Source organism: Ixodes scapularis, unplaced genomic scaffold (genome assembly GCF_016920785.2).
Source record: "Ixodes scapularis isolate PalLabHiFi unplaced genomic scaffold, ASM1692078v2 PGA_scaffold4__175_contigs__length_147842914, whole genome shotgun sequence".
NCBI classification, from domain to species: Eukaryota; Metazoa; Arthropoda; class Arachnida; order Ixodida; family Ixodidae; genus Ixodes; species Ixodes scapularis.
The window spans coordinates 123,306,781-123,320,445 of NW_024609879.1; the positions used below are offsets into that span (position 1 = coordinate 123,306,781).

Genomic DNA, 13,665 nt, shown 5'->3' on the forward strand with positions numbered 1-13,665 from the left:
TAACAGTAGCACACGAGGCAGTGACGTTCTAAAGTTGTTGAAGGTCACATGTTATTTTCAGTGAGCCACCATTTCTTGCCGCACGTAACATTTCTGTATGGGTTCTTGGATTAGGGGCTTCACCCCAAGGTACTGGAACTCGTTATGTAATAAAGATTGTTCATTCCTTCATTCACTTGTATTACTGCATTCTCTGGACTGCTGTGCGCTTACTACACAGGTATAAAACCTGGTGGCCTTCGGTTTAAGGGCAATCTATAAAGAATCGGACTATAGCAAGATTTGTTTCTTAAAAACAACGATCGTTATAGGGCAATTGTCCCCCACTTCGATGGTCGAGATCACAATGTTGCACGCTGGATATTTGACGGCAAAAATCGCTGGAACCGTCAGCTATTCTTTAGGGCGAAAGTAACACGGGTGACGCGCAAGGTGGCTGTGCCCAAACCGGCAATGTGGACCGAGCTTGATCTTGATGGTACAAGCACCCACTGCTTGCGGTTGGAATATTATTGTGTTAAGCATTTAATTGACCCTGAAGTGCCTTTCGTAAACTGCGGTCGAAGTGCCTCCATAACGATTGTCAAAAGCGCTAATAACCACAAAAAGACAAATTTTTATGAATAGTGTTTTACTAGCCACTTCGGAGCTGAGCCTGTCGGCGAAATAACGACCCATTTTTTTTTCCAGTACGATTAAAGTACGAATAGAGTACACATCTAGTGCGAGTTACGCACTAGATGCGTCGGACAATGCAAGGAAATACTCTTTTTTTCTATTTTTCTACCAAAACTATTTTCTGAGGGCTACGCAACGGGGGTGAGTCCAGAAAGTACGCTAGTGAAAATAAACTTTAACTTAAAACTTTAAAACTTTAACCTAAACTAAATAAGCATTTTTGTTTAAACATATTGTAAGTGCAAATATATGGGGATGGTCGCCGTTTCGCTCGTGTGCGGCTCTTTCATATCACCCGATGGTACTTGATCGCGGGGATGAGGGGGGGGGGGGGGGGGGCGTGAATGTTGAAAAACTTAAGAACTCAAGTGCAACGTTACTACATTTACTCTACGTCATGAACGAATATTAGTACCAGAGTATATTCGGAGAGACACCGAGGGAGAAAGAGGGATGAGAGCGCGTGAGAGTTCAGAGCGCCGAGCTCTCGTTGGAAAGATTAGTGGGTACATGCAAAGGCATGTACCCACAAACAGAGACGAAGGCAAAGGCCTTCGTCTCTGTTCACTCTCCTCCTCCAATCAGAGCTGACAAAAGCGTCGTCTGCTCCTCGCGCAGTGTCTGTGTTCGAACGCCGGACGCCGGCGTTCGACGTTCGAACAGTGAGTCGAGAGAAAGGCAGGTAGCCTTTACGTCTACCCACTATATCTTTCCAATTAGAGCTCGGCGTTCTGTCGTGCGCGAGCGCTTTAATTTTTTCACCGTGTATATTTTAAGAAGATATTTAGCGGGCTGACAGGTTTCTGGACACCACAACGGGCCTGTGAATGGAATGCTTGATGGCACCGCTAACTGTTAGCAGGAAACTGGATTGCTGCAAAGCTCCTCCTCATACTCCGGATTTAGCACGGCTATGGTTGTGGAAGTGGCCAAGGACGCAGAAAACTATTTTGGTTTATTGAGTACACGGAAAACGAAAACTGCATGATGGATGACAGGAAACAGTAGTCAAACGAAGTTAGATCTTCTCAAAAAACAACAAAAGGGCTTTAAAAAAACAACAAAAGGGCGTCTCAAAAACAACAAAAGGGCTTCTGGGTTCCATGATATGAACAAAACATTACAAAAAGACGTCACGAAAAACCGTTCCGCGGCCACCAATTTTTGTGGGCGACATAGCCCTGCAAGATTTAGGCGACCTCAGGGTGCAGAAAAACTTAGAATTAAACATGTAGCGCAGCTTAAAACACGCAGAACATTGCCTCTTTGGTGTTCGTTCCCGTGATTCACACAATGTTATTTTTTTTTAACTTCCAGCGACCTTTATTTTAGGGAGACATTGAAAGTGTAGATGCCACACCCTGTGCCTTTCTCTTCCGAGCTCTTTATCAAAAGAAGCATAACCTCCCTGATATTGGAGGCTATAAAAATGTTAAGGTAAAAAAGCAAACCCCAAACAGCAACAACATCAATGAAAACATGCATACAATGATTTTCTTACCGATAGAGAGCTGCTTGGAAGTGCCAAACAGCGTGTACATGAGCATGGGAAACATGGCTGTGTACAGGCCATTCACTGCCGGAACACCAGCGAGGATTGAGTAGCCAAAACCTGGGTCATGAGACAAGGAAACCAAATGGCAATGTCAATGAAACAAAGGTAAACTAGACGAACTGGCACGCACCTCCTTAAGTAAAAATAACATGTGCAACCATTATACCATAAAGGCATACTAAAAATTCATACAAAGAAAATTTTAAAACTAAAATAGTTTTATTCTTGTATTTTCTTTTTGAAAATTATAGCTTAGTGGTTTAAGACAATCTCTCATATCTTGTACATGTGTTATCCAGATAAACCACACAAAATAGTCTCAGTGTGGTGCGCCACGTCTATTAGATCAACTATCTCCAATTGAAAAAAAGAAAATATTAAAAAGAGGCGGAAGAAAGCTATGCCATACATGTACCATCCGACAAAAAATAATGGGGTAGACAACCGAGGCTGAACCTCAACTGACCTTTGCACGGTCATTAAAAAAATATATATGGATATGTTATATGGTTGTTTTGAATGAAATTTTATAAGAAAGGAGTATCAACGCGTGTTGTGTTTTAAAGATAGGAGCCCCAAGCTAACATGTGTCGTCAGGCCAATCACCCTTCACATTAAATTTGCCCCTTTTTCGCTTATCTGCAGTGATGCAGTCAAAGGTTAGGTTTAAATGTAGCATAAAATAACTGCACAGTCGAAAAATAATTAGAATTTAATATCCACTCGGAAAACACAATTCATTCAAAAGTGTACTCCACGCTTTCAGTAACTTTTAACTCTTAGCTGCATGATTCAGCACAAGCAACCTGCGAGCAGAAATGCCCAGTATCGACAGTAAATATTTGTTCAGATAGCCCAATTCTGACATGTTGACATCCAAACGTAATCTATCACGAAGCCCCGCAGTCGAGAAACTGATATATGTTCGTACTATAAGTGCATGCCAGTTTAGAGACAAACATATCCTTGTATAGATGACGAAAAGTCTCCTTGTTCAAATACTTGCATCTTAATCCTGATCTAAAAAAAGAAAAGTCATGTCTACGGCCCTTTGGACAAAGTTCAAAATCGTGTAGCGTCTCCACCTCGGAGTGGAGTTTGTCGAAGAGCAGTAACTTTGTTTGTCTTTTTTTTTCGCGAAAGAAAACCTGGTAATTTTCGGGGATGTTATAAGAAATGACTATTAAGAGCACTGAATATGTCCATGCGTTTCTTTCGTGGTTGCGAACTTCTCTTTATGTGAGAACTTAAAAGAGCTCATTTAACATGATTCACTCGTTTTTTTTTTTTTTTTTAGAATATGCATATGTCGTCTGAGGCCCGGACCAAATAACCCAAAATGACGAACTAGCAATAAAACTCAAAATAGGGCTGCCATGTTTGTTCTTGGAATGCATGAGGACCACAGCACTGGCATAAAAAATAACCTCAACTTGGAACTCCCCGCTAGTTTGAGAAAATAGTGATTAATGTTTCTATTCGTATTCAAAAATAAAACTGAAATAAACAAAGATATATACTTTAAGAACCTTCTGTTTCTTGGCGGAACGACCAAGCCTTTAAACAGAGTACCGCGCGAGGACAAACATGCACGCCAATAACTTTTTTTTTGCACAGTGAAATGGTCTTTAAAATTTTTAATTAAAAGACGTATGTTTTTTTTTTTTATCTTGTGACTCACCACGCTGTAACGCCCTCCGTTACTGCGGAGTACTTTTTGAGTGAAAGATAAAGAATAAAGACCTTCATTCGTTTTGCTTATTTACAGAATCGTCCGTGCAATATGCTCAAGCATATAAGGCAGCTATATTGTTGTGCTTGTTTGTTAACGAGATGCGTGGACCAGTATCCATGCTTAACGTATGAGGAGTCATTCTCATTTCCTTTAGAACATTGTAAATTCTTTGTCTATTTTCTAAGGAAAGCTTTCGAAATTAAGGCTCGTCCGAAAACATGCGCAATCAAGGAGATCATGAGAACACGTTGAAGATTACAAATTACCGTAGTTGGAACAACGCGAAAAGCATACAACATTGTAACTTGAGGATAACATTTATACCTATGAAAATGTTCAACAGGCCACATTTGTTCATGCTTATGTTTTTATGTGAATGTCAGAAAAGCTTCTACGCCAACTTTTGAGTTTCGAGGCAGCAGGATCATAGATTGATCATGGAAAAACTACCACCACTGGTAAAAAAAAAAAAAAAAAAAAAAAGAAAGAAAAGTGGCTTACAAGCGAAAATTGTTTTATAAATTTTAACAATTTTTTTTTTATAAAAACGATAGCTTTATGCCCTGCCCAGAGCTTGCTTGTCCCTCTTGGTGTTTGTCAAATCGTAGCAAGGTCATAGGAGAGAAGAACAGCGAGAAAGCGCAGCTGTTTGTTCGACCTCATAGTGCGCGCGACCAATGGCGGTGCTACGTGCGAAAGGGCGCCGGGAAAAGGGCTAAGCGGTGTGGGAACCCTCCCCCCTTTTCCGCTGCGTAGAACGGAGGCTGGGTTGTAGGGTAGTAACTAGACTTGTACGTAGTTCAACTACCCTACTCAAGTCACTCAGGTTTAACTACGTTTCTCAGTAGTTTAGTAACTTTTAATTGCATGTTTATTTCTGTAGGTAGCAGTTTACTTTAATTACTTAGCCGAGTAACTTCTACTCAAATTACAAATTACTTTGAAATTTCAGTGGTTAATTTACTTATCAACAAACATCCCTCTACAAAAAGGGAAAAGATGCTGGAAGATCACCTTATATTTCCAAAGAGGATGTGTCGTAGACAAGGGGAAATTGGGGGGGGGGGGGGGGAGGGAAGTGGCTTGGAGGGTCCGAATCCCCCTAAAAGTTTCACGAGCCTCCCACTGCCACAACCACGCAACGAGGCACAGGGAGCAGACAGCCACGCCGAAAGTGAGGCCGAGTACTAACGGCGGGACTAGCGTCGAAGACTGGCGTTTCTTTTTGTCGGGAAGCTCAAGAAGATGATGCGCTTGAAGAAAGAACTTGCCCCCGCTTCTCTCCAATGTAGAAATGCTCGCCCACTACAGGAGGTATACACAGTGCATCCTCACTCAAAAGAGGCAACAAAATGCAGCACCCGCTCTGAGACTCATCTGGTGCTCCCATAGTTTGTGCTTTACTTGAAGAGTCGCGTGCTAAAGGGCAACACAAATGTGAGCTCTTTTTGTTGCCTTTCCTCCCAAAACTCAGAACTGGCATGTCTCCCAAGTTTAGAAGATTGTTCGAAAAACCTTATGAATTCCCGCAACCGTTTTTACATTAAAAAATCAAACACGCTGTGTTGGGAAGTACTTTAAGTACATGGTACTTAAACTACTACAAGTAGTAACTTCTACTTTACTTGAAGTACATTCTCTGAGCACGCACTTCTCCATTATCTGTTCTGGTACTTTCTGAGGAAAGTACACCTCCCGAGTCCCGACATTAAAGTACATTCGACAAATTTGAAAAAAAAAAAAAAAATGATGCCTCGTCCCGTGAAAAAGCGCTATCGTCCTTCGAGACAGCTGGTCATTTCCTTAAATAAAGTAATGGCAGTTATAAGACCGATAAGAATAAGTGCCTTATGAGTTGATTGTGTTAAACAATTTGTCAGCGAGAGTAAAATCACTATACTGTGGCGAATTGACTTTATCCAATAGTTGCCGCCATTTCCGAGAAAACGGGTGAACCTCCAATTACCACTAACGACATGCATACCAGTAAAAATAAGAAAAAAAAAGAACTATAAAGAGGACAAAAGGGCATCATGATAGATTGTGTTTAAAGTAATTATACTTTACGTTGAAAGTGCATTGTATTAATAGTAATTTACTTCAAGTACATGGCACCCGGTGTACTTACTACTTTACTTGAAGTACCTAACCTCTAATTTACTTTGTACTTTACTTCAATCATTTTTTAGATGTACATTACGAAACACTGTAAACAAGCAAACACTGTCTGTAAAATCAAGCTCAGGCAGTGCTAACCTCAAAGTAGTAAAGATGCATCCGCTGTACATCATTGACCAAATGACAAGAACTACAAAACAATTAGGCACGCAGAAGCATATCCAGCTATTAAAGCATTTCTGCGAAAACACAAGCCGCTTTATATGTATATATTTTTACAGTTGTGGGTGAACGTGCAATGAGTCATTTTGCGGGCACGGGTTCAGTTGGATGACATATCAGCTCTCGTTTAGATAAAGCACTGCCCTTGCAGACTCCGGCTGGAAAGGAAGTGGGTCGGTGGGATTGTTTTGTTCAAGGTCCCAAGTTTTCAGATTGTGATTGAGATCGCCGTTTACGGTTCAGGTGAAGGTCAGTGTAGGTAGGGTTGTATAACAAAGGTTGACTTTGTGACGTCGGCGGTCGGTGATTAGGTTGTGGATATATAAGGCATTGAGGAAATAAACGCAGTAGCTGAGTTTGAGACGTTCTTTCCCCCGTCTTTTTCTTCGACCAAGGTTCCCGGCTTTTACCACAGTCTCGGATAATCTGCACCATGATCATTTTCAAAATTAATACCGTTACTTTTTATGGTAGTTAGTAAATTACTCAATTACTTCCCCATTTGAATAATTTCTACCCTACTCAAATTACTTTCAGGCCAATGCTCGGTAACTTAACACAATTACTTTGAGTTACTTGTACATGTCTGGTAGTAAATTCCTATAGTGATATCCCGCTTTCATTACACTTCACAGAATGTCTAAGCCAAGGGATTATTTACTTACCTCTGAACATACTATAAACACGTAACAAGATCGAGTAACAGCTTATGTCTTTCTCTTTTAATGCGAATGCATTTGTAAGATTCTTAATTTTTAACTTCGCTATTGTAGGACGACGGTGATGCAATTAGTTTTTTTTTATTCTTCACTCTTTTCCAATTACTCATGGGAACAAGTGGCCAGACTTGGACAAGACCACCCTAGAATAATCATGAACGGCCGAGCGTCCTCTTCCTCCCTAGAACGTCATCATAATCGAATGGCACACACTCGGAAATTGAACTCGAGCCCGAATGCCGAACGTCTTTCGACCCGCCGATTGGACCCGAGACCCAGCCGAGTCTTCACTCGATCTCACTGCGATGACGTCAAAATCCCCGTGCACAAACTCGACTATATGTATATTCTAGATAGTGTTGACTCCTGAGCGGGCAACAAAACCGTCCGCACTCACTCTGAGGCACATGGAAGATGGCGACGGTGACCCCGGCGATGACGTCAGCGAGCAGGTCCCTCTTGACGTCGTAGTTGCGCAGCCAGCCGACCACGGGCAGGAGGCCCAAGAGACATCGTTGGACCCGCTTGGGATGCCATCGCTTGCGCACCGTGCTGCCGATCCTCTCGCCCATCGTGAGCTTCTCCTTGGCGATGCCGTCGAACTCGCTGTCGAAGTGCGGCTGAGTAAAGATGGGCCTCCGCATGGTGCCGTAGTCCTCGGGGGACGGGGCCTGGACCCCCTGGACGTCGTACTTGTCCGACTTGCTGAGTCGGCGAATCATGTTGGCCGCCGCCGTCGTTGCTCCGTGGAACGACATCTGCCCGAGAGATGGCGCTGTAGGAGAGAGTTCAAAGAGGTTAGACCGTGTGCGACGTTGACATGGCTACCGGCACGAGCACTTAGCTTTATCCAGAGGTCAATGTTTTTCAGTGCAGCGTTTTAAAGTAATTTTTTTTTACTTATTTAGGTTTGAAAATGATTGTAATTAGTTACATTTTTGTTTTTTATTCGCTGAGGAAAAAGTGGGCGTTTTGAACACCAAGTAAAAATCGTTCCTAAAATATATATATATTTTTAGAAGATAAGCTCTACCGAAAAAAAAAAAAAAAAAAAAACATTGTCACCTGCACACACAAGGCACGGCAGTCTTTAGACTCTCACAGCTTTATCTTTTTTTTTTCACATCGCATGATACCTCGATTAATTTTTTGCATTGTTTGTGGCTTGGTTGTGTGCAAACAGCGGCATGCTCGCCCACAAGGTTGGGGGAATCACGCTGACATAAATAACTGGAATATTAGTGCAATCAAATGAGAAAAATTCCCAAATTCAAAAAGTTTACATCTGAAAAAAAAAAAGAAAAAGAAGGGAAGGCGACTTTGTATAGCGGATCTGTGCGCGCTTGTTCTTGTTGTCCCTTCACTCTCTTTGCTTTTGAAGGCACGGAGAGAAGGACGCGAAACGATTGCCCGCCGTCCAAGAGCTCGCATAATGTCACAACAGGAGCAGGTCTTCTGCTGAAATGACGTTCAACACGTAAATCGACTGAAAACGAAACGACAGTGACTGGCATGCTGCTCAGAATATGTTAGAGCACCTCACATCTTTTAGAAATAAGAATGTTTATTTGATTGTGTGCTGTTTTTCATCTAATTTTCTAAAAGTACAAGGTTGCCTACATCCCTCTCACCATTTCGTGAGAGCCTTTTGTGACCGAGGCTGAAATTGTAATGTTTTTGTTGTTGATTTTCTACAATACTAGGGCACGTCGTCGGTAGCATCCGTATTTTGACGAAGAACCTATTGCATTGTAGCATTACTGTATATGCTCCCTAGCGAGCAGAGGAGCACCAGTGATTCATCTTCAAGTTCGCCGACAGTCCGCGCTCTCTATTGGCGCACGGCGATCTCGTGGGCAAAAGTTTTCCACGCTTTCGCAAAAGGGTCCAGTCTTGGCGGCGCTGCGGGAGCGTCGGTGTGGTATCGGCAGTCGTTTTTGCGACACTTCGGAAGTTTCAAAGGGACCCAGATTTTAGGGTGCTACGCTTTTGAGTGTAATAACCGGCATGAGGCTGGATAAGAGCTTTTTTGTATCACGGGGGGCAAGGAACACCGCAAACGACAACTTCTGTGGCTGTTGTGGATCCGTTGAACGGGCTTCATTCCCACCTCATGTACTATAGGCTGTGCAAGGTAGGCTATATTATTGCCATAATTAATGTAAAAGTTTGAAGAACTGAATGAACACGAACTGCGATGTTCATTTCGACGGAGATCAGTTTACTAGACGCGGAACGACGGCAAACGCAAGCTAGCGCAAAATGCTGTTCCTTTGATCTTCGCCCACAAACCACGGAGAACTCTCTTCTGAGGAACCTAGAAAATCGTATATAATATGAGTAGCAATTAAGAACTACGCGTTCATCGACTGCTACTGGAAGGGAGCGCGTGCTGCATGGAGGGAGGCCGGGCCTTCAAAAGACGCTCACTGCCGTCTTCCATCTGCCAGCGACTTTACACAATTTCAATGTTTTCCCCTCTACAGCCCAGCGTGCGATTCTTATAATCCAGCAAGTGCGCATGTTTGTCGCTTCGCAAAGCGAGCAAATCACGCGCCAAACACACAGACGCCGAAAAAGGCACCGGCCAGAAGTCCCTTTGTTCTCTTGCCGTTGAAGAGTAGAGAGTTTTAGCAGGTCGTTGGGATACCTCTGTTAAAGACACCTGATAACGATACAATGCATCCGCAAAGGCGGCGCTGGAGAATCGGGTGTCGGTATCGGAACGACCTACTAAAACTCTAATATTGGGCCACCGCATTTGAGGCACCACGCGTGTGTGCGCGTTAGGAAAGCTTTGAGCGTCCACTCGGTGTCAATGGGTTCACAGCTGGAACGTCGGCCGCATCGTGCACTGAACAGGATGCCGGACACCTGCTCAGCGTCGTTTCATGTGTCATTGCCGCAATTTCAAGATTGAAAAAAAAAAAAAAAAAACGTTCTTGCGTGGCTTATATTTTGCGCTATCATTTGCCACGAAATGCACAAACAACTGGTGCCACCAGACTTCGTCCACTCTACCAACTTTCGTTTTTACAGACAAAATTAACTACCGGACAAGCTGCTCCCCATGAATCGGTAAATTAGCGCAACGTTCAGCATCTGGATCGCGAGCGGGTACGCCCATTGAAAGAATGTTACTTGGCTTGCCGCCTGACGCTAGTACCAATGCAAGCGAGTACAATGCGCGCTCATATGGATATCTGAGCCTTTTAATGCGACCATCAAATTGCAGCGTGCTGCCAGGCAACACGCCTCATACGAACGACACGGACATTAAGCTTTTTTTAGAGAGTTGCGTTGGCTGCGTTCCGAACGACCAAAACGGTACCAAGGGTCACCTGGAAAACTCTTTGCCGTATATACAACGTGACAAGCACTTCAAGTAATAGACACGCCAAGCAGTCCTGGGCCGCAGTTGTTTTGCTATGTGTTTGTCATTGCTGTGGTTTTAGTGGCTGTGGACGTTGAGGACATTGAGGCACATTATAGACGAAACGGCCACAGGTGTAAACAAGCCTCAAGAAGCGCGAACCAGAGTGCTCTCCAAGTACATTCAGAGCGCGGAGCTCTCTTGCAGCTTTAGTTGCTCCTGCATCTCTCGAAAGCACGTCGATACGTTGGAACTTGGCTAGATTACAATGTACACACCAGTACACACAATGTTGGACGCCTATATGAGGGCGCAGTTTAGAGCGCATGCTCAGAACGAGAGTCACATTAATAGGCCGCTAGAACCAACACTCTTAATGGTGTGGAATGCGCATTGCAAAAGAACTGTGCAAGCTCGCCGTCAGCACGGGCTCAGCAGTCGCGCACATGGCTATGGCCGCTATGTGAAAGTCGGTCTAACTAGGGTGCCTCAATGACCTTCTGTTTAGAGTGATGCCACCCTTTGTAGTACCCGATGCCGACAGCACGCGCTCACGGGGAAAATACAAAGAAATCGACGAAAACAAAATGTCGCCATAGCACAGTCAGCGCCAGAGACGCGTGTAGGGACACGCTCTTTCACGCGCTTCTGAACAAAAAATAAATGTAAAAGTGGGAACAAAATGGCGAGATGTCTCCACCCTAAGCAAAGCGCACATGAAGGCACCCTAGGTCTAACTTGTTATGAGAGCATGCCAAGACAACTTATGCCCGCTCGACCTCTTAGCACGCAAGATGTTCTACAGGTCGAACCCTTATCGCGCCATAAGGGCCACACGGGTGCCCGACAAAAAGTTCGACAGTAGCGTGGGAGGCGCCGGAAAGTTGATCGCACGATGTTTCAACTTAAAGTCACAGCACATCAGCGTTTGACTAGGATTGGCTATTGTCAGTAACACGTTAAAAATCTCAGCTCCCGCACTTCGGCTCACGCCGGGTTTTGACTGCACTAGCAACAAAGTGTCATCAAAGGCAGGAAGCTCGCGGTCGTGACAGAATATCCACTGGGTTCTTGCGTCACCGATTAGAGCGAGTCCCCAGAACATCTGTGTATCGTATGACGCATACCAAGCTACTTCTTGAATTTGTTATCACGCCTAATTTGAATCCCGAATCATTTGCGGTCTCAATGCAGGTCATCAAAACGTTGTCAGTCGTAGACGATCTTTACCGACGATGTATAATAGACCTTTCCGGAAAACATCAGAAGATCTCGCAGGCGACACGTGCCGACTCAAACGCGTCGTGTGTCCTGAAAACGGTACGATTCATTCTCTCCCGTCACTAGGAATGCAAAAAAAGGCAAGAAAGGTAATCACATACTCCGTTTCGCTTTCTCGATACCTTGTCTGCGTTTTGAAATCCTAAAATACTAGTGCAGCAGCGTCAACTTCGATTTCTGGATGATCTCACGTGCACTACACCGGAACGTAGCAATGTGCCAAGCAGACAGGCGGGGGAAAAGGGGGGGGGGGGGGGGGGGGAGGGCACGTATTGCCGAGAAGGTCAACTTCAAGCAGAAGCGACGTTGTGCGACTCACCCTTCGCCTTTCAGGATGTATTCAGAGAGAAGACAACACGAGCGAACCTGGAAACGAGTCGTAAACTATCTCGAAATTAAGAGACGAGGCCTGCCGACGACGGTTCCCTCGGCACGTTCATCACAACATGGTTTCCTTCTCGCACTCGACCGTCTCACTGCAGGGCCGGTACGCGCACATGTCACATCAACCGCGCACATGTGCCGGCAGGAAAACAGGCAGCACAACTGCAAACTTTGCGCGGCACTGAAGTGTACCGCACGCAGGGCTGCAAAACGAAAACGAAACACAAAAATAAATGCAGACAAAACTGGCAATTTCCGCCGAAGGGAAAAAGGCTATGTAGTTGCTTTCTGCTCGCGACTAGAGAGCTATATCTCTGTTTTGAGTTTCGTTTGTTGTGGCCTGCAGCCGCCCGCTGTATATTGTTCACTTCTAAGCAGGTAGTGCAGTGGAAGCTAGGTGCTCGTTGGACCGGTCAAATGTTCATCTTTGACCACATAATCACACTCGCGCCCATGCCCACGCACAGAGAGTGGGTCACGTGATTAAAAGGATGCGATTGATTGGTTCGGCTAGGGCTTACCTCCCAGAGCACTGCCAGCTTAGGGGCAAACGGGGTTAGCTAGTGATCTTCAGTTATAGTAGCAAAGTTGATCGCGTATCGGCTACTGTAACAGCATTTTGTGCCCTGCATAGTACGATTGAGTGCCGAGATTATAACCGGAGTTCTTTTCCCTTGTAAAAGTAGGGGTGGCCAGCTGCGTTTTTGGCATTGACATGGATTAAAATCGCTAAACTGCATATGTGGCTTTTGACCCCTTTATCCAGGGGCAGGGGTGATTACGCCTTAGTTGAGCTATTCTTGCCGTCGCTAAGCTGCGACCCCAGAAAATAAGCTCGTCTTTCCGAAGGTCTAAAATCTTGTTCGTCGTCCACGCGAAGGTTATTCGTTGTCATCGGTGCAAGGTTGTGGAAGGGAGGCGGGAATTCTCTCCCCCTATTTTAGCGAAGCATTTTGGCAACAGGAAGAAAATATATCGAAAGGGACCTTGGTGCCCCAAGCATTGACCTCTTGAGAAAAAGAAGCGTCTGCGCCGCACTGAAGAAGAATTCGGTGTTATTTGCGCAGACGGTTGAATAACAAGAGCGACTTGGTTTTATAACATGGTAGAGACAACGAAAACAAATTAATAAACTTCTCGCAAAGCGTGCAGCGCCGTCCGCGGCGCCGAAAGGGGTGCTGGGAACGGTTGTAGCAGACGAGGAAAGAGCGGGCGAGGGCAGGCGGGTAACTGCGCTACTTTCTCTCCGACTCTCTCTCTTCAGGGTCACATGGCAGATGGGAGGAGGGCAAGGTGAGCGTGCAAGTCTTCGCGCGTGGCCTTTTGGGAACTTTGAAGTAGAAATACTTTTTTATACTTCGTTTCCAAGTCTAGGCGCAGCTGACGCTATGAGCTGATCGAACCAATCAGAAAGCGTCAAAAGGGCACCATCAAAGGTGTCCGTCAGGTTTCTGTACGTGTTCTACGATCATCGCTGAACCAATCATTAACAAAAAAGGCCCAGTGACTTGCGCTTTTGACGCTGATTGACTGGTCCAATTTGCTGGTAGCATCGTCTGCATCTGGATCTAAATGTAAAAAAAAACTTGACATGCCAAAA

General features: G+C 44.6%; 1 protein-coding gene across 1 annotated transcript in view; it reads right to left on the reverse strand.

The window, feature by feature from the left end:
• Nucleotides 1–7,749, reverse strand: part of LOC8035766 (solute carrier family 26 member 6-like) — a 32,741-nt gene extending 24,992 nt beyond the window's left edge. The window contains exons 1-2 of the mRNA XM_042293698.1: nt 7,425–7,749; nt 2,180–2,290 (exon numbers count right to left, since the gene is read on the reverse strand). Coding sequence (XP_042149632.1) covers nt 2,180–2,290; nt 7,425–7,749 — 436 coding nt within the window. The remainder of the gene's footprint in view (nt 1–2,179; nt 2,291–7,424) is intronic.
• Nucleotides 7,750–13,665: the final 5,916 nt, after the last annotated feature.